This window comes from Triturus cristatus, chromosome 1_1, assembly GCF_964204655.1.
Source record: "Triturus cristatus chromosome 1_1, aTriCri1.1, whole genome shotgun sequence".
NCBI lineage: Eukaryota > Metazoa > Chordata > Amphibia > Caudata > Salamandridae > Triturus > Triturus cristatus.
The window spans coordinates 1,155,765,700-1,155,790,861 of NC_140579.1; the positions used below are offsets into that span (position 1 = coordinate 1,155,765,700).

General features: G+C 44.4%; 1 protein-coding gene across 3 annotated transcripts in view; it reads left to right on the top strand.

The window, feature by feature from the left end:
* LOC146871773 (S-adenosylhomocysteine hydrolase-like protein 1) overlaps positions 1-25,162 on the top strand; it is a 906,307-nt gene that overhangs the window by 773,744 nt on the left and 107,401 nt on the right. For all 3 annotated transcript variants that reach the window (XM_085651314.1, XM_085651321.1, XM_085651329.1), the window contains exon 11: positions 19,428-19,498. In XM_085651314.1, the coding sequence (XP_085507440.1) occupies positions 19,428-19,498 (71 nt within the window). The remainder of the gene's footprint in view (positions 1-19,427; positions 19,499-25,162) is intronic.

Genomic DNA, 25,162 nt, shown 5'->3' on the forward strand with positions numbered 1-25,162 from the left:
CGGGTGTGTGGTTTTAAGGTTCCCCCTGAGCCAAAAAGGTGTTTCCTCAATATATGGGAACCAACTGACCTTAGTCACGCAGCACAGGCCTGGGCAACCCTGGGGATCACGTTGGCAAAACGCAATATCGCACAACACTGGGGCATGCCAGCAGCCCCCCAACAGCGACGCTGGTGTCAAGATATGGATAGATCGATGGTGGCCGAAAAAGCAGATTTTATACACAGGGTGTCCCAAAAAGTGGGAGCGGGTGTGGGGCAAGTGGAATTCATTCCGGGACAATATTTGTGCCCCTCCGGCAGAAAAATCGGACCCAGACTTGAGCAACTAACCCACGGGGTCTGGTAGGGGGACAGTAAAACGGCCAGGATCGGAGATCCAGACGCTTTGACAATCAGAAATGTAAATTACGGCAACTCTTGACAATGCATTACCTGTGTATATGACCTACAATGTAAGTAATATGATAACAGACATTACAAAGTGTAACCAGCATTGTTTTTGTTATACTTTCTTAGTAAAGGATAATAAAAAAAATTTAAAAACTAAAAAAACAATACACATGCCATTTGGTTACTTAGTTAGGAAAGCTTGGATTAGGAGGCTATCTGCAGGGATTACTGATATACTACAATTTTAATGTGACTTTGAATCACACTGTTAACCCTGCTTTGGCACAGCCCTGCAGTGGAACAGACTGCAGGGACTGAATACGACTGATACCATCCAATACAATTTCCTCGGTTGCCCAAGCCTCCTCTAACAATACTAGATCATGTTCTCCTATATAGCACCCCCAGTCTTCACTGGTCCGTTTACTATCCAGGCCATCCATATTCCAAAAGGATACTTACATCGTGATTCAGGGTCCTGGGATACCATATAATGGATTTATTGGGTGGCATAAGCCCCTCTTTAATCTACCCAGGGACGTGAATAGGGGCCTAGGTAGATTGGATATTGGGAATAAGGGGAGCAGCCCCAGGCTCCTTAGTGGAATATGATTTCAACACATCCGTGGATGTGAGTTGATCGTCTTCAGACTGGTCACCTAGGAGGGAGAATCGATTAAGGATAGGCACACCAAAGTGGGATACCGCTAGGGAAATCGGATTCAACCTCTCAGCCAGGTCGCTATAAAATAATCCCAGGGGTAAAAGCCCTGATCTTACTTTGATGGGAATTTGTTTGACCTGCATGCCTTAACAGATGCTTGGCCACCATGGGATTCCTAAAGGTAATGATGACAAAGTCTTCCTCTAGGTCCTTGTGCATTTTCCCAACCCAAACCACCGTCCTGGCCATAAACTGGCACACTGGATCAGGGGGAACTCTTTGCTCCAATGTAGCTTATTGACACTTTGTTGATCAATTCTAAAGTGGTCTTGCTTGCTTTGGGGTGCAATTTAGGAACATCTCCCACTATGGTTACCTAGGGCCAGGTTGCTGGAGAAGATCACATCTAGAAGGGCCCCCCGGAGTGACCCTACACCCTCAAATCCGAGGATTTTCCTATTGCGTGAGGAGCTGAAGCACACTTAGCCTGTCCTTGTATTTTAGCTGTTATTACTTTTTTGGGCCCTTCGAGGGAGGGGCTGTTAAGACAGGCTGGGGGCCCTTACAAGGCTCATTGGTAGGGATTGAGCCCTCTCCTCCAGCAAAGGTCGTACCATCCACAGATTCCGGACGCCTCTACTGGGAACAGAGCTGGGGGGGTTTCGGGCACCATGATCAACCATGCCACTAGTATTAACACTCATCTCTCCCATTCCCTTTCTCCCTGGTAACCTTCCACCCACACCATTACAGATAATTTAGCCTCAATTTGCCCCAGACGTTCCAACACACCAGTCACTTTGGAATCAATAGCTTCCAAAATTTCTGCGCCCTTCTGTAGAAATAGAGCCCCATGGCCTCTTTGAAAGGCTAAGGGTTGGGGTGTGTTTGGTCAAGGGCAGTAAACATAGTATTTTTAGGGGTCCTAACTGACTTTGAGTTATTTTTCGGGGCAAGACATTTCTTGTTTCTCTCCAAGGAAGGCAGTGATTGGGCAATAACATGTACAGGAGGGGCTGAGGCAGCATTAGGGAGAAGGCAGCGTCGGATTGGAAGGGGGGGCAATCGGCCATTGCCCGAGGGACCTCAGGCCAAGGCCAGCTTGTAGATAAAATCACATTTGCTTCCCGCTGGCTGCTGCAGCTTTAGAGGGAAGATTTGAGCCCATTACAACTAAGTACAGATTATGTCTGGCTCATTGTCTTATGCAGTAGGACAATGAGCCAAACTGAGCAGGCACAGCATGTGGTGGCTCTCCTCCTGTCCCGAGTCTCTCATCATGACAGTGAGTGAGGCCACTGGGAGGCGATGTGCTCATTTCAAGCATCACAGCTAGCAGTAATGTTTCCTGGGGTGGTGTGAAAGGGGCTGTATAGGGAGACAGATTAAGTGTGGTTCAAGGTCACATTAAATTGTAGTATATCAGTGATCCCTGCAGATAGCCCGTAATGCATGCAAGAGGCTCTATTTTTGTCTCCAGCAGCAGACAAATGAGCCCCAGGCGCCTGCTCCCACCTTGTCATCTTAAAAACTGTGGGGGGACTTCTATTCACCACTGAACGAAAATAAAAAAAACTGAGCAAAAAGAAAAATGTTTTTGACAACTCAAAACAATTTTCTTTTTAAACATTACTATGAAAAACGTTCATTCTGGGCCAAGATAACAAAGGGACGGGAAAATAGACATGGCAGTACAGTAACTAAGTGGATTGAGTGAGAGGAGCAATGTGGAGAGGGACAAAAGGAGAAGTGAAGAGGAAAAGGAAATCAAGTGAGAAAGAAAGGAAAAGTAGAGGAAAGAGGACTAGAGTGCTAGAGAGGCAGCCAGATGGTGGAAGTGAGGGGGAAGAGATTAGGGAGAAGAAGTGATGGAAGACCGTGAAAAGAAGAGCCGAACTTGTTAAAGAATAGAAAGCTGGAAAGTGAAAGTGGAGAAGAGGGAGACAGGAAAGTGGTAGAGGATGTGGCGTAATAGCCAGAGTTGTCGACTTGGGAACCAGGTTTGATTCTCAGTGATGCCTCAACATCCTGCGATTCTACTAAGTTTATTAATATTTGAAGAAAAACAAAAGAGAACTTCATATAGAAGAAATTACAATATAAGAGAAATTTAAGTTTCAACGAATACATACCCAATAATGGTAAGTGAAAAGGAAATAAGGAGGGGGATATACAGGGAAGGGGAAAGGGGGGGAGGGTAGTACACTTTTGTATTAAAGCATTGAGCATGAAAATAATATCTGAAACTCAATCTCTATTCGTATAAAAAAGACATTTGCAAATATAAAGTAACCATAAGCGTTAAAAAAAACAAAAAACAGTGAAAGGAGTAACAATAAGGTTATGTTTAAAACTAGAATATGAAGACAACAACTAACTTCATCAGGAGTGTTAGCTATTGTAGCAAGGGTTGAAGCAGTACAAGCTAAGTAAGTGGACAGAGGAAGCCATAAAAGTTCTCTTTTAATGGATAAAGATATAGGATTGACATGATTAGTATCAAGTCTGTGATGAAAACAAACAGCATTCCACCATGCTTTGAAAGTAACCTTGTCAGCCTGCTTCCAATTGGAAGTTATTAAATGAAGGGCTATTGCTAATAATAAATCAAATAGTGAGGGACTGGAAGATGACTTTGTCCATGACGGTGATAAGGAACCTAAGAAAACGTTGGAAGGTGAAAAAGAAAATTGGGTTTTAAAGATTTTATTAATTTGGGACCAGACTAGCAGCCAAAAACGGGTAATGGAGGGACATTCAAAAAGCATGTGTTTTTTAAATCTGCTGAATCGTGAGCGCAGGACCAGCATGCTGAGGAAGAGTCCACAGAAAAGGACGCTAGTTTTGCTGGGCTGAATTAAAGGCGCTTATAAACAAAATAAAGAGTTTGAGAAGTATTAGCTGCTCTCAAGGTTTTATGAATCTTTAACCATATTTTAGCCCAAAAGGGGATAGACCAACATTCTGCTAAGTCCTTTTCCCAAGCCAATTCAGCTTTCTCCTTGAGTCTATCAGATGAGAAAAGTAGTTTTTTTTATATAGAGAAGAAGCTGAGGGATTGGTGGATAATAAGGGGAAAAGAGAGGCAAATTTAGAAGGGAGAGTGGGATTAGATGGTAAGGAGAGAATATATTGCGAGAGAGAAGCAGGAAGTAAGCCATATTGAGTTTTACATGAAGAGGGCAAAGAAAATTTTGACTTAAGATCTGAAAAGGATAAGGGAACATTATTAAATAATAACTGTGAAATCCATAGCAGTCTTTTGAGTCTCCAGGTTTTCCAATATATGGTACGACCTTTAATACATAATAAGCGATTATGCCATATGGGTTGATGATCTAACGTGGAAAGTGAGGGATAAGAGGATGGCAAAAGTGGTATTGGTATTTTACGAGTGTGGGAAATAGCGTGAGGACGAAAAGGAGAAATATTATTAGTAAAGGCGAGAGATTCTTTAAAATGGAAAGGAGCTATAAAGTGTTTTTCTATATTCATCCAGATAGGAGGATAAACACATTGATCCAGAGAAAGCCAACAAAAGGACTGTTTTAGAGAGAAAGCGTAGTGATAAGATTTGAAGTCAGGAAATGTAAGGCCTCCAGAGGTTTTGTCAGCTTTTAGAGCCAATAGAGCTATTCGAGGAGATTTGTTCTTCCAGAGAAATTTATTTAGAAGAGAATCAATTTTCTTAAAATAAAATCCAGGGATATGAACTGGGATCATGGACAAAAGGTAGAGAATCAAGGGGGAAAGCATCATCTTAATAGAGTCTAGCCGTCCCCACCAGGAGAGGAAAAGCGGGTGCCATCGGTCAATAGAATCAGATAAAGCCTTATTAATTTTATCAAAGTTTTCCTTTAGAGTATCCGGGATGTTTGAAGAGAACCATAAGCCTAAATATGTTATTTTAGAGGTTTTCCAAGAGAAACCGGTAGATATAAAATCGTGTTTTAAACAAAGTATATTTAAGGGGAGAACCTCACATTTGTCTGAATTTAGACAGTATCCAGATAATTGAGAAAAGATATCAACTTGGGAAAGAAAAGCTAGAATAATGTAGATGGATTCAAACAATATAAAAGGATGTCACCAGCATAAACAGACATTTTAACATGAGTAGTGTCAAGTTGAAATCAAGTAATCCTAGCATCTAACCTAATTTTTGTTAAGAAGGGTTCTAATGCTTATATAAATAAAAGGGGGGATAAAGGACATCCTTGACGCACCCCTCTAAAAAGTAAAAAATAATTTAATAGGGAGTCCTATCCATTTTAAAGCCTGGAACATAAAATCCCATCCGATCCTATCGAACGCTTTTTCAGCGTCTAAAGCTATTGCAGCAATAGGGTAATCAAGAGAGGAAGCTTTACTCAAAATGTTTAAAAAAAAGACTCTGGAATTATCGGAAGATACACGACCTTTAACAAACCCAGATTGTTCCGGGCCAATGAGGTTAGGTAAAATAGGGTCACTACGAAGGGCAAGAATTTTTGTGAAAATCTTATAGTCCAAATTAACTAGGGAAATCGGCCGATAATTTTTGCAAAGAGAAGGGTCTTTATTATCTTTAGGAATCAAACAGATCACGGCCTCTTGAAAAGTACCTGAGGAAGACTTTTACACAGCATTATAAAGTAATAAGTTGGAAGTATCAAAGAAGCAAAGTGAGCATAAAATTCAATAGTAAATCCATCTGGACCTAGAGCTTTCCCTCTTTTCAGTACCAATACTACATGAGTGATTTCAGAGAGAGTGATGTCGGATTCCAAAGAAGTGAAATCCGTGTCATAAGGGGGAGGAGAATTAATCGATTGAAAGAAAGTAGAAAGTGCATCCGAAGTTGGTTGATTCTCTGGTGTATAAAGATTTTTGTAGAATGAAACAAATCATTCAAAATATCGTTATCTTTAAACAGCGAATCACCAGCGTTGTTATGTATCGATTCTATTTTAGTCCGTTCATGACGTAGCTTTAAATAATTCGGAAGTAATTTTCCCATTTTATTCTGGCCTCCATAGTAACGGGCACTACTTTTTAAGAGAAATGTGGAAGCAGCTTCAGTAGATCATTTATTAAAAGTGAATTTTGCATCAATAAGATTTTTTAACGAAGATTCAGAGTTTGAGTGATAATAGGAATATTCAAGTTGCTTGATCTTGGCTAGTAACTGAGTATTTTTAGCCTCAAAGAATCTTTTTTTCTGTGAAACAAAGTGTTCGAGGCATATGAGCTGCAGATTGTACACTTAGCATAGGTCGCCATCTGGTGTTGGGCCCGGATGTTTGCAGTTTGTTTTTCTTCTTGGACAGTCTTTGGAAGTCACGAGTTTGGTGACTCCTCCTTCGGTCCGTACTGCGCATGGGCTTCGGCTCCATCCTCAGATTGTTTTTTTCCGCCATCGGGCTCGGATGTGATACTTCGTGCTCCGGCTTCGAACTTCTACGGTTCCAGCCTCGACGGAAAATCCTCGATTCTTCGAGTTCCTTCATCATCTTCATCTCTCGAAGCGGCACTTTCTCCATCCCGTACATCGACACCGGCCTTCGGGCCCTCCGCGACTCCGGTCCCGGCCGATGGAAAGGACTCCGTTCAAAAAGTGCCCAAAATGTGGGTCTAAATTTCCCCACACCGACCTCCATCAGGTGTGTAACCTTTGCCTCTCTCCGGAACACGAGGCTAGAGACTGCCCCGCCTGCAAGTCTTTTCGATCGAAGAAGACCATCCGAGATCGAAGAGCTCGACGCACCATGGCGCACTCATCCTCTGCAGCTCCACCGGACATCTTCGGAGACGACGCCGAAGCTTCGGGGCAAACACACACCGAGCAGGAGGAAGACGTCGTCAGCGCTTCCGAGGCCGACGACTCCGACGTGGAGGACGTTACACCAGCGCAGCGGGCCGTGAGTACTATGCCCCCTCCCACCCCCGCGCCGAAAACCAAAGAGACTCAGGTTACTCCCTCGCCTGCCGGCCTGGGCAAAACCAAAACCAAAACTTCGATCACCCCACCTTCGGGCCCGGTGTCGAAGCACCCAAAGTCTCATGGCAGCTCGGGATCGAGCCAGCCGACACCCGGTGCCGAAAAACAGCATCCGGCACCGAAGACTGCAAAATCCAGCTCGACTCCGAAACCACCGGTGCCGAAGCCTGGACACTCGGTGCCGACCAAACACAAACCTGTCGGCACCGACGCTCCGGCGCCGAAACATCATTCGACGCCGAAACACCCGGAGACCTCAAAAAAGCATGGCGCACACAGACCATCGAAACCCCCGGTTCCGAAATCACCGGTGCCGACAGACGACTCGACACCGTTGGCTCTGTTTACACCAGACCCTTTACAAAAGACTTTGTCCAAAGATCCAAAGACTGGGCTTTTGACTTTAACTACCAAGAAAAGACGCCTTGATGCTCCGGCTCCTCCTCCTCCACCCAAAAGGAAGGACTCTGCTACTTCTCCCCTCAGAGTGCCCTCCCCACCACCGCCTCCCCTACCCCCTCCACCTCCTCCACCGCCTCCACCTCACAGGTCTCCGCCACCTTTACCTCACTACGATCCGGCCCCATCCCCAGATCCGGATGATGGGGATCCGGACAATTACCCGGCGGACGCCCCAATGGATCCCACTCCACCAGGGACCCCAGATCCATGGGAGGATTACAATAACCCTGATATACCCAATGTACCTCAGGACGACCTATACCCATCAAGGCCGTCTCCTCCAGAGGACTCCTTAGGGTTTCATCATTTAGTGCAGAGAGCAGCACACTACCATGGGGTGGACATGCACAGTGAACCAGTAGAAGAAGACTTCCTACTGGATACATTTGATATACAAGACAAATCTACTTCCATTTTACCCATGCTTAAGGGTGTCACCAAGCACGCTACAGAGGTGTTCAAAGACCCTGTCAGAGCCAGAGTACTGAACCCTAGAATAGAGAAGAAGTACAAGGCGGCACCCACAGACCCTGCTTACATCAAGGGCCCTGCTCCCCTAGATTCCCTAGTTGTCTCCACAGCTAGAAAGCGGGCTAACTCCCAATCCTCAGGAGATGCCCCACCGCCAGACAAAGAATCTAAACTTCTGGACGCGTCTGGTAAACGCACCGCCTCCCAAGCTGCAAACATGTGGCGCATTGCAAACACACAAGCACTGCTTGCGCGATATGATAGAGCACACTATGACGAACTAGAGGCTCTTATGCAGCACCTTCCAGAAAAATACAAGCACAAGGCTCATGACCTCATACAGGAGGGTAAACTAATTACAAACACCTCCATTAAGTGTGCCCTCGATGCAGCCGACACTGCTTCTAGGGCCATAAATACCAGTGTCCTGCTTCGTCGCCACGCCTGGCTCAGGATCTCAGGGTTCAAGCCTGAAGTCCAGGCATCCATACTCAATCACCCCTTTGACCAGGAAACACTCTTTGGGCCAAAGGTAGACGAAGCGCTCGAAAAGATGAAGAAAGACACAGACACAGCAAAGTCTATGGGGGCACTCCAAACACAAGCCTCCAAACGTTCCTTTCGACGCTCGTCCTTTCGTGGCACAGGCAGAGGCTCCTCCACCGATAACGCCTCTACCTCCTACAAGTCCCCTCCTCAAAATACCTTTTCAAAGGGCAATCAGAGAGGTGGTTACAGGGGTAACAACAATAAGGGCAGGGGCAAAACCAACAACACCCGTTCTGCCACCCCCCCCCGCACAATGACTCCCCTCCGCTCCCCCCAGACCATTCCACTCCGGTCGGGGGCAGACTACAAAACTTTATCCACGTATGGGAGTCCATAACATCGGACAAATGGGTGACCCAAATCATTCGGTCAGGGTACTGTCTAGAGCTAACATCTACCCCACCCAATATCCCACCAAGGCACCGTCCAATGTCTCAAGAACATTCCACACTGCTCAAACAAGAGGTACTCTCACTCCTGCAAAAACACGCTATAGAGCAGGTCCCCGTCAACCAACGAAATCTAGGGGTCTACTCTCTATATTTCTTAATACCAAAGAAAGACGAGACCCTCAGACCCATTCTGGACCTCCGGCCTCTAAATGCCTACATACATTCAGACCATTTTCACATGGTCACTCTACAACAAGTCCTCCCACTCCTCTGCCAGGGAGACTTTCTCACAACCTTGGATCTGAAAGACGCATACTTTCACATTCCAATACACCCCTCTCACAGGAAATACCTCAGGTTCGTGGTGGACGGGCAACATTACCAATTCACGGTTCTCCCCTTCGGGGTCACCACTGCACCACGAGTGTTTACCAAATGCCTAGCAGTAGTAGCAGCACACCTCAGACGTCAACACATTCACGTCTTCCCTTACTTAGACGACTGGCTGATAAAAGCCACGTCCTACCACCAATGTGTGCAACATACAAACAGCACCATCCAACTGCTCCACCAGCTAGGCTTCACGGTGAACTACCAAAAGTCCCACCTCATACCATCTCACACAAAGCAATATCTCGGGGCCACTATAGACACCTCCAAAGGTATTGCCTATCCAAACTCAGCCAGAATCACAAGCATTCAAGCCTTACGCAAAGCATTCCTTCCCCAACACTCTCTTCCAGCAAGAGTGTTCATGAAGCTCATAGGAATGATGGCGTCTTGCATATTTATAGTGCCCCATGCAAGACTCCACATGCGTCCACTTCAAGAGTGCCTAGCACAACAGTGGAACCAGGCCCAGGGTCAGCTGACGGATCTGGTGTTGGTGGACGGCCGCACACATCACTCTCTGCAGTGGTGGAACACCACAAACCTTTCCAAAGGACGGCCGTTCCTGGACCCGGTTCCTCAGGTGATTCTAACAGCGGACGCATCGCTCTCCGGCTGGGGAGCGCACCTCCTACACCTCACAATGCAAGGTCTATGGACGCCACAGCAAAAATCGCTCCACATCAACCATCTGGAGCTCTTGGCGATCTTTCTAGCCCTAAAATCTTTCCAAAAACAAATTTCGGGCAAAGCAGTCCTCATTCGCACAGACAACATGACTGCGATGTATTATATACAAAAACAGGGGGGGACACACTCTCCCCAGCTCTCCCGCTTAGCCCAGAGCATATGGAGATGGGCAATTCCCCAAAACATCTTTCTCCTGGCACAGCACGTTCCAGGAGTACAAAACACCATAGCAGATCTGCTCAGCAGACAAACGCAACAACTACACGAATGGGAACTGCATCCACAAGTTCTTCACCCATTCTTCAAACAGTGGGGGCATCCTCAAATAGACCTCTTCGCCACCCACGAAAACAAAAAATGCCCAAGCTTCGCCGCCAGATACCCACACCCATTGTCCAAGGGCAATGCGATATGGATGAACTGGTCAGGCAGATTTGCATACGCCTTTCCACCTCTCCCACTAATTCCATTAGTGGTCAGGAAGCTACAACAGCACTCCCTCACACTCATTCTGGTAGCTCCAACGTGGGCCAGGCAGCCGTGGTACACCACGCTACTACAACTATCAGTGGTACCACATCAAAAACTGCACCTTTCCCCATGCCTCCTAACCCAGAACCATGGAGAAATCAGGCACCCGGACCCAGCTCAGCTCAACCTGGCGATCTGGCTCCTGAAATCTTAGAATTCGGATACCTTAACCTTCCCCCTGATTGCATGAACATCATCATGGAAGCCAGACGTCCTACCACTAGAGCATGCTATGCCGCAAAGTGGATGCATCCATACAGCACATCATATGCTATCTGCTCCATCTTCACAGGTGTAACCTGGCATATTCATCCATACGCCTACACCTAGCAGCGATCGCTGCTTATCTACAAAACAGACAGCATTTATCACTCTTCAGAGTGCCCGCTATTAAAGCCTTCATGGAAGGCCTTAAACGAGTAATTCCTCCCAGGGCACCACCTTCCCCTGTATGGAATCTAAATTTAGTCCTTACACGACTAATGGGTCCGCCCTTCGAACCAATGCACAAATGTGAGCTACAGTTTCTCACCTGGAAAACAGCTTTCCTTGTAGCTATCACTTCCCTTAGAAGGGTTGGTGAAATACAAGCGTTCACCATACAGGAACCCTACATACAAATGCATCACAGCAAGGTCATACTTCGCACAAATCCGAAGTTTCTGCCCAAAGTCATTTCCCCCTTCCACCTCAATCAATCAGTGGAATTACCTGTCTTCTTTTCGCAACCCCAATCTGTTGCAGAAAGGGCCTTACACACACTTGATGTAAAAAGGGCGTTACTATACTACATACAAAGAACGCAACCCTTCAGGAAGACTAAACAATTGTTCGTTTCCTTCTCTCCACCACAAAAGGCAAAGAGAACATTATCTGTTCCCCCTAAAGCCCACTCTACAAGAAAGTTAGGGGCTTCTATGGCTTTTCTAGGGAATATACCCTTAGATGACATCTGCAAGGCAGCCACATGGTCTACACCGCACACCTTCACAAAACACTACTGTGTAGATGTGCATTCCAAGCAGCAAGCTGGGGTGGGCCAGGCTGTACTAAAGACACTTTTTCAAACAGCTGCAACGGATACCGGTGGTCGCCGCTAAGGTTGGGTACTGCTATATAATCTATGCTAAGTGTACAATCTGCAGCTCATATGCCTCGAACGGAATATGCTACTTACCAGTATGCATCTGTTCTTGGCATGTAGAGCTGCAGAGTTGTACACGCCCACCCGCCTCCCCGGCTACCTGTATCCGTTCCAGTACATCTTATTTAGATACAACACATGGGTTTCTCACTGTTATTACTACGCTCCATCATTTCCCTGTTGGCGAAAAACAATCTGAGGATGGAGCCGAAGCCCATGCGCAGTACGGACCGAAGGAGGAGTCACCAAACTCGTGACTTCCAAAGACTGTCCAAGAAGAAAAACAAACTGCAAACATCCGGGCCCAACACCAGATGGCGACCTATGCTAAGTGTACAACTCTGCAGCTCTACATGCCAAGAACAGATGCATACTGGTAAGTAGCATATTCCTTATGTTGAATCCCCTGGCTGCAGCTTTAAAGGAATCCCAGATCATTTCTGAAGAAGAATCTGGTTTAGAGTTAAAAGAGAAATTCTGACGCAAAGTAAGTGAATTGGCTTGTAAAATTAGGATCAGCTAATAATGTATTATTGAAGCGCCACCTGCCCACGTGAGGGGAATAGGGTATCAATTCAAAATCAATAAAAACAGGAGCATGGTCTGATATTAGAATAGAACTGATCTCCGCGTGAGTGACATGTTGTGATAAAGGTTTACTAAGAAAGAGATAGTCTATTCAGGATTGTGAATGGTGAGGGGAAGCTATATTCACAGATATCTGGATTACAAAGTCTCCAGATATCAACTAAAGCTTTACGACGTATGGTGGATGTAAACTGTGAGTGCATCTTGTTGTTGGAAAATTTAACAGAGGAATGTCTAATATAGGGTCGAGAACCTGATCACAATCGCCTCCAAAAATTACATAGTCCTCATCAAACATAAGAAGTTTATCAGATACAAGAGTCCAAAACGCATTGTTAATATTAACAGGTGCCTAAACATTAAAAAGCACTAAAGGTATTTTATCTATAAGTAATTTAACAATTACCCAGCGACCTTCCAGATCGTTTTCCTGATGGAGAACTAAAATCTGATATTTCTTATGGCAAAGAATAGAGACTCCATTCTTTTTTCCTAGAACAGGGGATGAAAAAACATTTCCCACCCAGCCTCTTTTTAGTTTAGCCGCTTCAGAGTCCGATAAATGGGTCTCTTGTATTAGTGCAATATCAACCGTTAATCTAGCTAAATGGGTCAATACACATTGTCTTTTTATGGGATTATTAACTCCTTTAACGTTCCATGTTACAACTCTAAAAGTAACTCATTAAAATGAACATGTATCATGTCAACAATTGAAGTATCATACTTATAACTTAAAGAGAGATAAAATAGATGGAAAATGATTAAAAAAGAGTTGAGGTTAAAAAAGAAAACAGGAATGTTTTAAGAAAACCGTGCCAAAGATATAAGAAAGGAAAAGAGAAGGGAAAGGGACAGGGAGAATAAAAGGTGAGAGAAAACCGAACATAAAACAAGACAAAACAAATCAAACAATTGATATTGAAAAACAATGTCAAAAAGACATACCACAAGTAAACAATGAGAATGGGGTGGGTGGAGCCACATGAGGAAGATACCACGCCAGACCAAGGACTCCATGAAGACGCGGCAAAGGGAAAGCAGCCTCCGGGTAAAAAAACGAAGAAGACACATTCAAGGGATCACAAAACTTCATCTGGAAAAGTCAAACAGAAAAAAAAAATAAGTAACAGGTCTCACAACTTGACAGAAAACAGCCGGGATAAGGATAAATCATGAACAACATAAATAACAACACGCAATGCGTATATTGCAGAATGTTTAAGGATGAGGAGTGTCCATAGACTCATTTCTATAGGCATTCAGGAAATGTTGCAGAAGCGCTGGATCTTCGTAATTCATCGTTTTGTTGTTATAAGTCACTTTGAAGAGGCATGGGTGGAATAGGCCATAACGGGAATTCAGAGAACGTAGAGTAGGCCTCGTCTCTAGAAACTTCTTTTGACGATCTACATTAACTTTTGCATAGTCTTGCGAAAAGAAGAGATTTGAGCCATTCAATGTAATCTTTCCTTTCTGTTTAGCAGCCTGAATAACCTTAAGGAGATCCGTATACTCTAAAAAAAAAAAAATACAAAATTACCCCACTAGGTTTCATTGAGGAGGAAGATGGAACACCTGTACGAGAAATTTGACCTAGGCGATGGGCTCGTTGGATATTCAACGTAGGAGAGGTTGGCAGTCCAAGAAGCGTGGGCAAAAAAGATTGGAAAAAGGATATAGGGTTAGATCCTTCAAGTCCTTCCGTGAGTCCATAAATGCGTAGATTATTACGCCTGTTGCGATTTTTCCAAATTCTCACCCTGATTAAGATTTTGTATTTCTGTATGTAGACATGGGACTTGGTCTGTGACTACTTGAACTGAGGTAACTCTTCTCTCCAACTCATCAACTTTTTGTTCAGTGTGTGTGTGACCAGTTATCCTCCAAGTTCTGAAGACGAGAATTTTTTTCTGCCATATAAGGTTTGAGTGAGCGAATTTCTTCAAGTAGCAGTTCCATAGAGATAGAGGGAAAAAAATTGGTGGGCGAAGGAGGATTTGTTTTCACTCTTTTACCTGGTGTAGAGGCAGATGTGGAAGGAATTTTGAAATTATTTTTATAGCCTGAGCGTGAATTAGGAGAAGTACCTTTCGTTGTATTCGTATCCATTGTTGCGTCTTCCACATTATCTTGCAATACACTGAATGGGTTAGTGTCCCCCAACGAACCATTATTTGTATTAATTTGGTGAAGACCACCTCGGGTGGAACGAGATGTTGCCATTGAGGAGAATTGACTGAAAATTGAGAGAGAGAGGCAAAGCCCAGGACACAAAATGACTGTCCAAAAAGCTGTTAATATTCAAAACCACAGCGTAATTGAAAGTCAGACCAAGAGTCAGCAGAATATTAAAAAGAATTACAATGAGGGGAAAAAGTAGAGAAAAGAGGCATTTATTTCGCAGCAGACATACTTTTATAATTCTTTTCTAATCCTTGAAAAAATGCATTACAGAGTCTGTCAGCGAGTGAGTCCCGGAGCTCAAACATAAATCAAAATGGCAGCCTCACTTTACTTGCGGACCGCGTTATGCTGAAAATCAGGAAAAAGGCCAAATATACCTCACCCTAAGCATCGCAAACGTCTCATTGCACGGAGCAAACGTTCTGATAATGGATTCGGCAGTTTCGGGAATCCGGCAGCTAGAAAAGAAGCCTGGAGGGCTCCCGTCCCGCTACGCCGATACTGAGCCCTCGGTTTCAGCGGCCATTCCCTCTGGCGCCTTAGCCATGCCCTCTACTGTCTTTATAGAGCGCTCCAGTACCATTGGGTAGAGTTTACTCTATATAAAAGTCCAAAAATAAAAGTGAATGACAAAGGAAATAATGGAGAGGAGAAGGCAGTAGTGGGTGTCAAATAATTCCTGGTCTATTAGAATAAAGTAAGAATGGTTACTACCTCACATGCACAGTCTTAATTCTCTCCCTCAGTCTAGGGCCTAGTTTAGAGGTTGTTGGCATTCCAGGAGGTAATGCTAAATGTAGACTACAATCCACCAGTGGAATTACCTTCATCAGAGGGATTGGATGGTAAAGGAAATTCCAGCTGTGGATTCTCCTTTGGTTTAAACACTGCCACCATGCACAGGAGGATTTTCTGTTACTGTATGCAGCGAACCAATAAAGAGGACACATACAAATATAACATTAAGCATAGTACAAAGAAATTCAAGGGACAGAGGGATGTGAAAGAGGCTGAGGGGAGAAAAAGAGAAGGTTTGCAAGACAGAGAAATGAAATACAACTTAGGAGAGATACAAAATGATAGCATGAATAACAGCATGAGAGATGTACAAATAACTGAAGAAAGAGCCCACAGGGGAGACCGGAGTGGGAGAGAGACAGGGATTTGTAGACGGAGAGAAAGATAGGAAAAGAGACAGGGTGAATGTGAGAGACTGAGTGAAGCATATAGGTACAATGAAAGACACCAAGTAGAGGAAAAGTAGTAGAGTATGAGAGAAAAAGGAATAACTAGAGAGAGGGGCAAAAGGTGTTAAGGGAAATAAGGGAGAATAAGTGATGGAAGACAGTGGAGAAAAGTGCAGAAATTGTTAAAGATAGAGAAAGCTGGAAAGAAAAAGTGCATAAGAGGGAGACAAAGTTATAGAGGAACTTGGGAACAAGGTCTGAGTCTCAGCATTGGCTCGATATCCTGTGATTCTAGGCAAATTACATAATCTCCCAGTGCCTAAGAAAAAAATGAATGTGTCCATGTGAAGCACTTCAATACCTTTGGGTAAAGTTTGTGCTATATAAAAATACCAAAAAAAAGTGAGTGACAAAAGAAATGATGGAGAGGAGAGGAAGGCAGTAGAGGGAGTCAAACATTTCCTGGTCTATAGGAATAAAGGAAGGATGGTTACTACTTCACATGCAGTATCCAAATTCCCTCCCTTAGTCTAGGGCCTCGTTTAGAGGTTGTTGGTGTTGCAGGAGGTAGTGCTAAATGTAGACTACAATCCACCAGTGGAATTTCCTTCATCAAACAGATGGAATGGTAAAGGAAATTACACCTGTGGATTCTCCTTTGGTTTCAACGCTGCCTCTAGGCACTGGAGGACTTCCCGTTACTGTTGGCAGCAAGCAATAAAGGGGACACATAATAATATAACTTTAGGTATAGTACAAAGAAATTCAAGGGGCAGAGGGATGTGAAAGAGACTAAAAGGAGAAAGCAAGACAGGAGAAAAAGGGAAGGTTTTGCAATACAGAGACATGAAATAAAACTTAAAGGGGATACAAAATGAGAGGGGAATAAGCGCATGAGAGATATACAAATAACTGAAGAAATAGCCCACAGGGGGACAGGTGTGGAACAGAGAGGGGATTTGTAGACAGGACGAAATATATGAAAAGAGTGAAAATGTGAGAGACAGAGCACATAGGTAGAATGAGAGACACCAAGGAGAGGAAAATAAGTAGAGTATGAGAGAAAAAGGAAGAACTAGAAAAGAGGGGCAAAAAGTGATATGAAGAACGAACGAGGTGCACACCGCAAGTAAGAAAGGGGTATAGTGACCGGGAGAAAGAAAGGCATTTGGAGTGAATTACTGCAGCTTTTCTGGATTCAAATCAATTCTCTACCCACAATACAAAAGATATCAAGTACGAAGTTGTATGCAATCCCCAAATTCATTGCTTGCAGGGAGGCCCCTGAGTGACAACCAAAAGAGGAAGACCCCTGGTTCCTTGAGGGTAAACCGAAGCCTCCCGACATGAAGAATGTGCATGGTTCTCGGACTCATGGCCTGATATAATACAGGATATTCAAGGATCTTTTTGCGGGAGGGTACAGACTAGGGGACCAATAGGTGACAGACACATTCAATCACTCAAAGTAGAGAAATGTATAGGCCTGAAGATCAGGAAAGGAGGCCTGTGCGTGAGTTTCAGTGGAATAATGGTGTGTCTAGTGGAGCACCTAGTCTTGGCCAATGCCACTGACCCCACGAATTTACAACGCTTAATTCATCAGAGATTACTCCCGTTACTAAGCAACGTTTCATGAAACGTCATTATCCACAAATGTGGGCCACTTTTTCCTTCGGTGCCAGGGCCTAATTTTGTTCCCCATCCGACCCTGCTCACAGGTCATCCCGTTAGCGTTTTCAAGGTCAGCTGGTGTTAAAACAGATGGTGAATGCTTCTCTGCAAGAGATGTTTCCTTGTCCATTGCACCCACCGCCTTTTCTATGTATCCATCAAGGGTGCCTGTTTTCTTTGCTGCTGCCCTTTCCAGGTTCGGTCCTAGCTTCCACTTCACCATCGTTATCAGTTTGCCCCCACTGAGCCAGGCAGCAGGCCCCAAGGCACACAGCCTCCAGCCCTTCTAAGGCCTTGCGGTTGGGCAGGTTACTGGGTTGGACCGAGGCTGATGACAAACATCGTTGCATGTCCCCGTGTTTGGGCTGTAGGCCTAAGTGGTAAGCCCACATCAATTCAATAGTGTATTATAGTGAAGTTCAGTTGGGATATATTTAACTTGCGACAGAAAATCTTACCAGTGGGGGCAGACGATGTGAGCACACCACACCAGGTGTTGCCATGCCCGGCTCCACCCTGGTCCCCGGAGCGTCCCCCACAGCAGTGAAGATGAACATGCTATATAGTGCAGGTGCAAATTATGGCAGGGATAGCCTCCTGGAGCACTGGTGCAGGATGGTTGATGTCGTCACTCCCCAGGATGCTGCATCACTCCAGTTCAGTAACCATGCGTTCCACGCATTAGAGAAGATAAACGCACTATGTAGCTCTCACGGCAAGCAGGTGAAAGTGATTGCAGGGACCGCCTCCTGTGGCAGGATGTGTAATGTAGTCACTTCCCCCGATGCTGTCACACTCCAGCTCAGCAGCCACAATTGTACTGGAAATGACTTTTGTGGTCACCTCGTCTAACACCTCATCCAGGGCCCCAGAATACTTTGTTATTTTCAGGCCAGTTTCGACCTGCACATTTTCACAGCTTTTTGTGAGCCCGATAAATGTCCAAGGGAGCAAGGTTCATTACTTAAAATCCCGATTCACTTGGAGATTCCTTTCAATGGATGAATTGGGATTGGTGGCCAACTCCATGTGCGGGATCCTGGAGATTTTGTATACGAGTTTCTCAGTGTTTATGACTTCAAAATGTTTCCCGTAATGGAAAACTAGATATACAAGTAACTACGTTTTTCCTTACGGTGAGGGGAAACAGCCTTTACCACGAAGCATTTCCCACGCATTACATTTACAACGATACACTTACCTAGTAAACGTCTTTACAACGGGTAATGCTTCAACGACCATCTTCACCACGCAAGCAACGTCATCACGGAACAACGTCATCCTAATCCGAAAAAAAGCATCAGTCCGTTTTCAGTGTCGGCGGAGACCTGCAGAAAAAGGAAAAAAAAGAAGGGGGCTTGGGGGGGTCTCCCCCCCCCCCCCCCCCCCCCCCCCCCCCCCAAAAAAAAAGAAAAAGCGGAGTAAAGGTAAAAGCGAGGTAACGGCAAAGCGTGGAAGACATATTCCGTTGTAACGCATGCGTGGTAAAGGCATGCGTTGCAACGGAATGCGTAGTAACGACATATATTCGCGGTGAGCAGGAGTAATAAAATTAGATACATATGACAGAGAGTCATCTGTAGAGACACCCGGTTTCCACGACCACAAGGGAAAATGAAAGAAATAATTAATTTCCCCTTGTCCTTAACCCTGTATTCTAGGCATTGGACTCTAATTACCTCACTTTACCTTGGTAGTCTGTGATTTCGTTCAGTGACTCGCCTGCTTAGTCTGTGCTCATCTTTTCCTTACAGCTCCTCCATCTAGGGTCTTGTCTCTCTATATAGATATTATTCCTCCAGGTTCCTAGTTACTAGCTGTTGTTTCAATATTATTGAAGTTCAGTTCTATTGTATCTTTAACTAGTCCTAGAATGTTTAATAGAATGTTTCTACGCTCTGTGCTTTCCCGTGTGCGTGGTGTTCTGGCTGTGAGTTGGTATCAGCTGCTGTACTCTGAGAACTATCATGGGGTTGATGTCTAAATAAATCATTTCTATTCTTATGCTTTTACCTGTGCATAGCTGCAATTTCCTTGATGGTTTTCTCTTGTGCACCTTTGTGTCGCACTTCCATCTTTATAATAGGTTTCTTTTTGGCTTGACTTTCGTTTTCTTCTCTTTCCAGCATGGATGGGTTCCGCGTGGTGAAACTGAATGAAGTAATCCGACAAGTGGATGTTGTTATCACCTGCACAGGTAAAGTGTGATGGTATATGTGAGTAGAGGAGAAAACGAAGGGGAGGAACTAAAGACAAAACTTGGGGGTGGGGGGGACTGACATGGTGCAGCTGTAAATTATAGCACCACATGCACCATTTCAGAAATAGAGTAAGTGAGATGGAACTACAGGGGAAATGGGCAAATGTTAAGATGCAATGTGGGCATGGGGACCCTAACATTTAACACCACAAAAGACATCTGAACAGTGTGCCCACTGGTGGGTGTATCAGCAGGGCCGGACTGGGAACTGAAAGCTGCCCTGGCAAATTTTGGCAGGGCGAGCGCGCCAGACTGCTACTGGGGGGGGGGGGTTGTTAGGGGGCTTCTCTCCCCAAGAAAATTTTGGAAAAACACAGACAAAAATTGTGAATTTTACAGCACCTTTTTCATTACATATTCAATTGTATCAACTTTCAATGCACAGTAAATAGTAGATTATGACCTTAACGAGCAACAGGTCACCCACCTAGTCATATGTACCCATAGACATTCTTTCAAAGAGCACCAAAAAAAGACACAAGTAGTGAATCAGAGAGAACAAAGTAAAAGTGAGACCAGCCCCCACATGGTGTGTAGCGAGCAAGTGCAGTAAGCAACCACTACTAGGGGGAGTTTGGGTGTTGTCCCCCCCCCCCCAAGAAAAGTTTGGAGACAGAAAGGCCAAAACAAAGCATTTTTCATTGCATATAAGATTGTATTAACTTTTAAAGCATAGTAAATGATTACCTTATGGAGCACCAGGATACCCAGTCATTAATCACAGACATTCCTACAGAGAACACTAAAAAATGAAATGTCTAGCACGAAACATGAATTTAAATATAACCAATTTATTCTTCATATAAAATAGCACTAAGACATTTAAAAACGCAATTAACCTCAAACAATTGTGCAAATATGTGCAAACCTTAAATGATTTTTATATCCTGAGTTTTGTAAACAGAGCTCAAATGAAGCATCTTATGTAAAGTGAGGCCTGAAACTGGAAATTCACACATAAGCACCCAGGCCAGAAAGCATTGAAATGTCACAAATGAGCCTCCAGGTCACTGAGGCCAGAAACTAGGAAACATCACACATAAGCACCCAGGCTGCCAGAAGGCATGGAAATGTCTCACACGGTACCCTAGCCAGAACGCATGAAAAATTCACACAAAGGCACCCAGGCCAGTGGCACTCGAACACTTTTCAGAGTGTGGGTGCTGCCAACAATGTTGCCTGTACATCACTGAAGTCATGGGATTGTGAATAATCAAGAATCACACAAAGAACAAGGGTAGCAATTCAGCCTTGCCTATTCCGGGACATATAAAACTTAAAAGTATTTGCCAAACCATTTAAATACACTGCACTCTGCATACTGCACCCTGCCGTATAGACAGGGCTTGTGCTAGTGGTGACATCCTGGTGACATATGTAGTAAAAGGGAATATTTTTAGGCCTGGCAAAAGGTTCCTTTTGCCAGGTCAAAATGGCAGTTTTACAACTGCACAGGCAGACTGCAATGACAGGCCCTGGCCTTGGCACATGTTTAAATAGGCTACTTACGTGGGTGGCACAATAAGTTTTGCAGGCCCACTGGCAGCCTTTAATTTACAGTCCTTGGGTACATGTAGAACCACATTTCTAGGGACTTACAAGTAAATTTAATTTTCCAATTCGGTGTAAGCCAATTTTACCATGTTTAAAGGAGGGATCAGCTTATGCAAATACGAGTTCCAGAGTCCGTGACAGAGTGCAGAGCAGCATCTAGAGACAGCACGGGCCTCACTATCACCAACGAGATGCGAGCCTCTGATGTTGCAAGAGCCACCAGGCTGCTGTTACTGTTAGTGACAACAGGGCAATGTTCAAAATTATTTTAATAATACTTGAGTTGAAGGCGAGCCAGAGCATCAGGTATAAATACAGCACACATCTGTCCCGGAGAAGGAGCCGATAAATGGGTGAGCCCACTTTGGAATGAGAGGGGGGTTTGGACAAGTTTACAAAGAATTCAAGATGGCAGAGCACCTTGCATACCTGAGAAGTGACATTCTGCATGACCCTTTACTAATCATCCAGTCTTTCAGGCATGAATGGACAGAGATCACCAGCTTGTGGAGGAGACCCATGAATGAGCTCAGAGACTTGGTGAAGACACAGGGCAGATTTAAGGCTGAAGAATAGGACCCAAAATGAAAGTATAGCTCCGCCACAGCTGCCGAAACACCTTAACCCAATGTGTGTGTTGTTTGTTACCACATTATATATACGGAAAGGAGAAAGCTCTACAACATGTACAGGTAGTGTAAAACAAAATATAGGAAGGACATTGTATTCAATTAGAAATCATCTCATTTACTCATTTGTTTGTGGTGATTATAGTTATTCTCTAGCAGAGTTTCCTGGTTATATGACTTACATTTTGAAGGCTCAACTCTTGCATTTATTCCAATGTAGTGGAGTAGCTAATGCCTTAAAGAGGTCCACAGATCACATCCGCGATTATGAAGACAGTACCAGTGCATCCTGCTCCAAATGCTTTGCTTACTATGCAGAGCTTCTGGGGGGTTCCCGAACAGAATCCGCCTGACCTCCATGATAAGTTGTTCTGCAGCCTCCTACTCAGATCCCCGCTTAGCCCTCAGCATTGTGTTATGTGACTGGGGCAGCCCTCAGGCCTCTAGGGGTCTCGCAGAATATGGTCAGAAGAGACAAAGCGTTGGGCTTCATCTTGAAGACTATAGGGTTGCTGAAGACCCTGTAACCCGAGGAAGAGCTCTCCGGGACGAGCCTGTGGGAATTATTTCACCCCTAAGAGATAGTTTTGCTGTCAGTTGCCTGGAACTAGTCATCTGTAACCGGAAAAATCTCGCTCCTGGCTTAGAACTACATAATTCTGAGTCCCCTGAATAAAATCCCTAGGCGGACAAAAATGAATTAAATAAATCGTCAAATTATTTCTCTTTCCAATCTTGTGTGTGGGGTGACATTCTGGTTTGGCTTGTGTCTTTGTAATTTGTATAGGTTCAAATGCCGGGACCTCAAATTAGGTCGGTGGCCGAGGCCTATGATTGTTTAACATGATCATGGCGACAGGTTTAAAATGTTCTTCAGCAGGGCTTTAAGTGGGATAAAAAAAACTCGGTGGGGGAGGGCACCCAAAGGGGCATGGTCGATGTCATTGAGGCCGTGGCTTAAAATATGTAAGCTAATAGCCTGTGCTTAGCAGAGTGTGTCTGCCCAACTGGTATTTTGATGCGTCTGTCATTGCATCCAGATACATAATACAGCAAGTAACATTATACCTACAACAAGCCAGCACTATTGGCTTTGTCAATGGATGTTAGTTGCACAAGATAAATAAGCGACAACTATGGCTTTGTAGTATATAATATTGAAAATGCTTCAGTTCTGAAATGAGACCGTGAAAGAACGATAACGAGGCTCTTTGAAGTTGCATTAAAGGCAGCGAAGGGTGGCACTGCTGCAGAGTTGAGAATTTTTTTTCACCCTGAGGGATCAGAGAATAAAACTTGCAAAGAGCATTCACTCTGATTAAGCACACCTATTGGCAACTGACGAAACACACAGAATTCAATTGAAGGGAACAAAGGATATGTTAAGCTTCCTTTTTTTTCTCACAACTCTGTACATTAAAGTAGGGTCCTTAAGCGATTGATTAGTTTGGGGTTCTCTGGAAAATCTATGGAGACCATCATCTTTAATTTTCTATGATTTCTCCATGGTTTCTTCTCCTGTTTCACAATCTGGTCCAGTTTACTTTTTAGAAAGCATGCTGGCTTGCAGCCATCAGGCTATTTCTAAGACTAGGCAAGGGATTGTTTTCTCTAGTAGGATTGTAACTCCTGCCCGCTGGTTCCTAAATGCTGTCCTCTTTGCTTGGGAGCAACTAAAGCATCTACCCCAAGTCAGGGCGACACGTATGTGGCCGGCAATGGCCGCGATCGAGGAGCTCGAGTCTGAGGAACTACAACGCCTTCCTCACCACGGGTGCTAGATTATGTTCACATTTTTGATTAATCTTGGGAAATTCGACCGCATCTTCCCAATGGATGTTTGCCTTCACAGCTGAAAGCTGGAAAAACAAACATTGGCATAGCCAATAGGTCTCGCCTTTGGGACCTTATAAGTGTTTAGCCATACAGCACTTGATGTTGTTGCACCAAGAATATTGTGCTGGATAACTAAACACTTATAAGGTCCCAGAGGCAAGACCTATTGGCTATGCCAATGCTTGTCTTCAGTATCTCCGGGAAGGAGAGCCTTCCACTGCCATCAAGGTTGATGGTCTCTATGGACTGAAGGAAAATGGCCACACATGTCAATCAAAGCAAGAACCACTGCTATGCTGCAGGCACACAGGCCCGTACGAGCCCAAAACAGACTACATTAATAGCTGCATTCTCAAACATGAGTCAGTTCGTAAATCTCCGTATACAAAACATGGCTGCTGCTAAAGAAAGTAATTCAATACAAGTTCAATGTTTTGCACATGCAAGTGAATTCGAGCTTCACCATTTCAGAAATGTACATCAACAGCACAAGAATCCCTAACGCAGACAGCACAATTACGAGATGTGCATCAAGCATGCGCACTTTCCTAACAGCACGGGCGCAAGGCACCATAAGAGGAAGCAGTGCAAGCTTCCCTCTCAGGCAGGTACATATCACGGTCTGCAGTATTTACTTATTTATTTTTTTAAATGCAGAAGACCAGTATAGCACAGCGACAGTGCACGCTTTGCCAAAACGCATCAACACATTAGCATAGGCAGAATGACTGCAAGGTTTCTTCACACAAATTTCAGTGAGTAGGATAAGCTACCCTCATCTTGTAACCGTATAGGAGAATGTGGGTTGAAAACAGCGAAAGCCATGGCAGATGTAGAATGCCCACAAAAGAAATATGCATGCATTTAAATCCAAACTTGAATCATTTACGTAATTCACGATTACAAAATAGATGTAGAAGCACTTCTAAAGCATGAATGTGTCTGGCGAAGCAATGGAGAAATAAAGGTCAGGAGCCCAAGGTACAGTTTAGATGGGTAACCAACAAGTAAGGTGGCAGTATTTAGTGAACAAGGGCTTCTTCGGGATCTTCTGAACTGCAGGATTTGAGCAGTTTTTAGGTCAGTCTGGATGTTGCTCCAGATCCCTGCTATAGAGGGCAGCGTTCCAGTCTTTTGGCCCAGCGTCTCCTGGTCTCCAATTTGGCAATGTTTTGGCTTCCTGTGCGCACTGTCCACCTGAGATTGCCAAGTTCTGGTCTAGGTATGCAGGGTTGTTTCTGAAGTCCGTTTAAGTGACGCATGATTGTTTTACACATGATGCAGCTCCACGGCCAGAGCCAGCATGGCTACTTCAGGGAGGGGTTGCCTATTTTCTACATGACAATGAGGAGACCAGCAGAAGTATTTGCGATTAGTTTAACATAGCTGCCAAGGTTTCAGAATGTTGTGTGTGACATTTTCACAATTTCAGTGTAATTATGAGTGACATTTCAACTTCTATGAGTGACACTTTCTTGCAAGCACAAATCGAGCAGTGAAGAGGAGGGAAACATAGAAATATCAGACATTACACCCATTGGAGCATCGAGAAACTTTAAGAAGATCTTGCAACTGCTGCAAA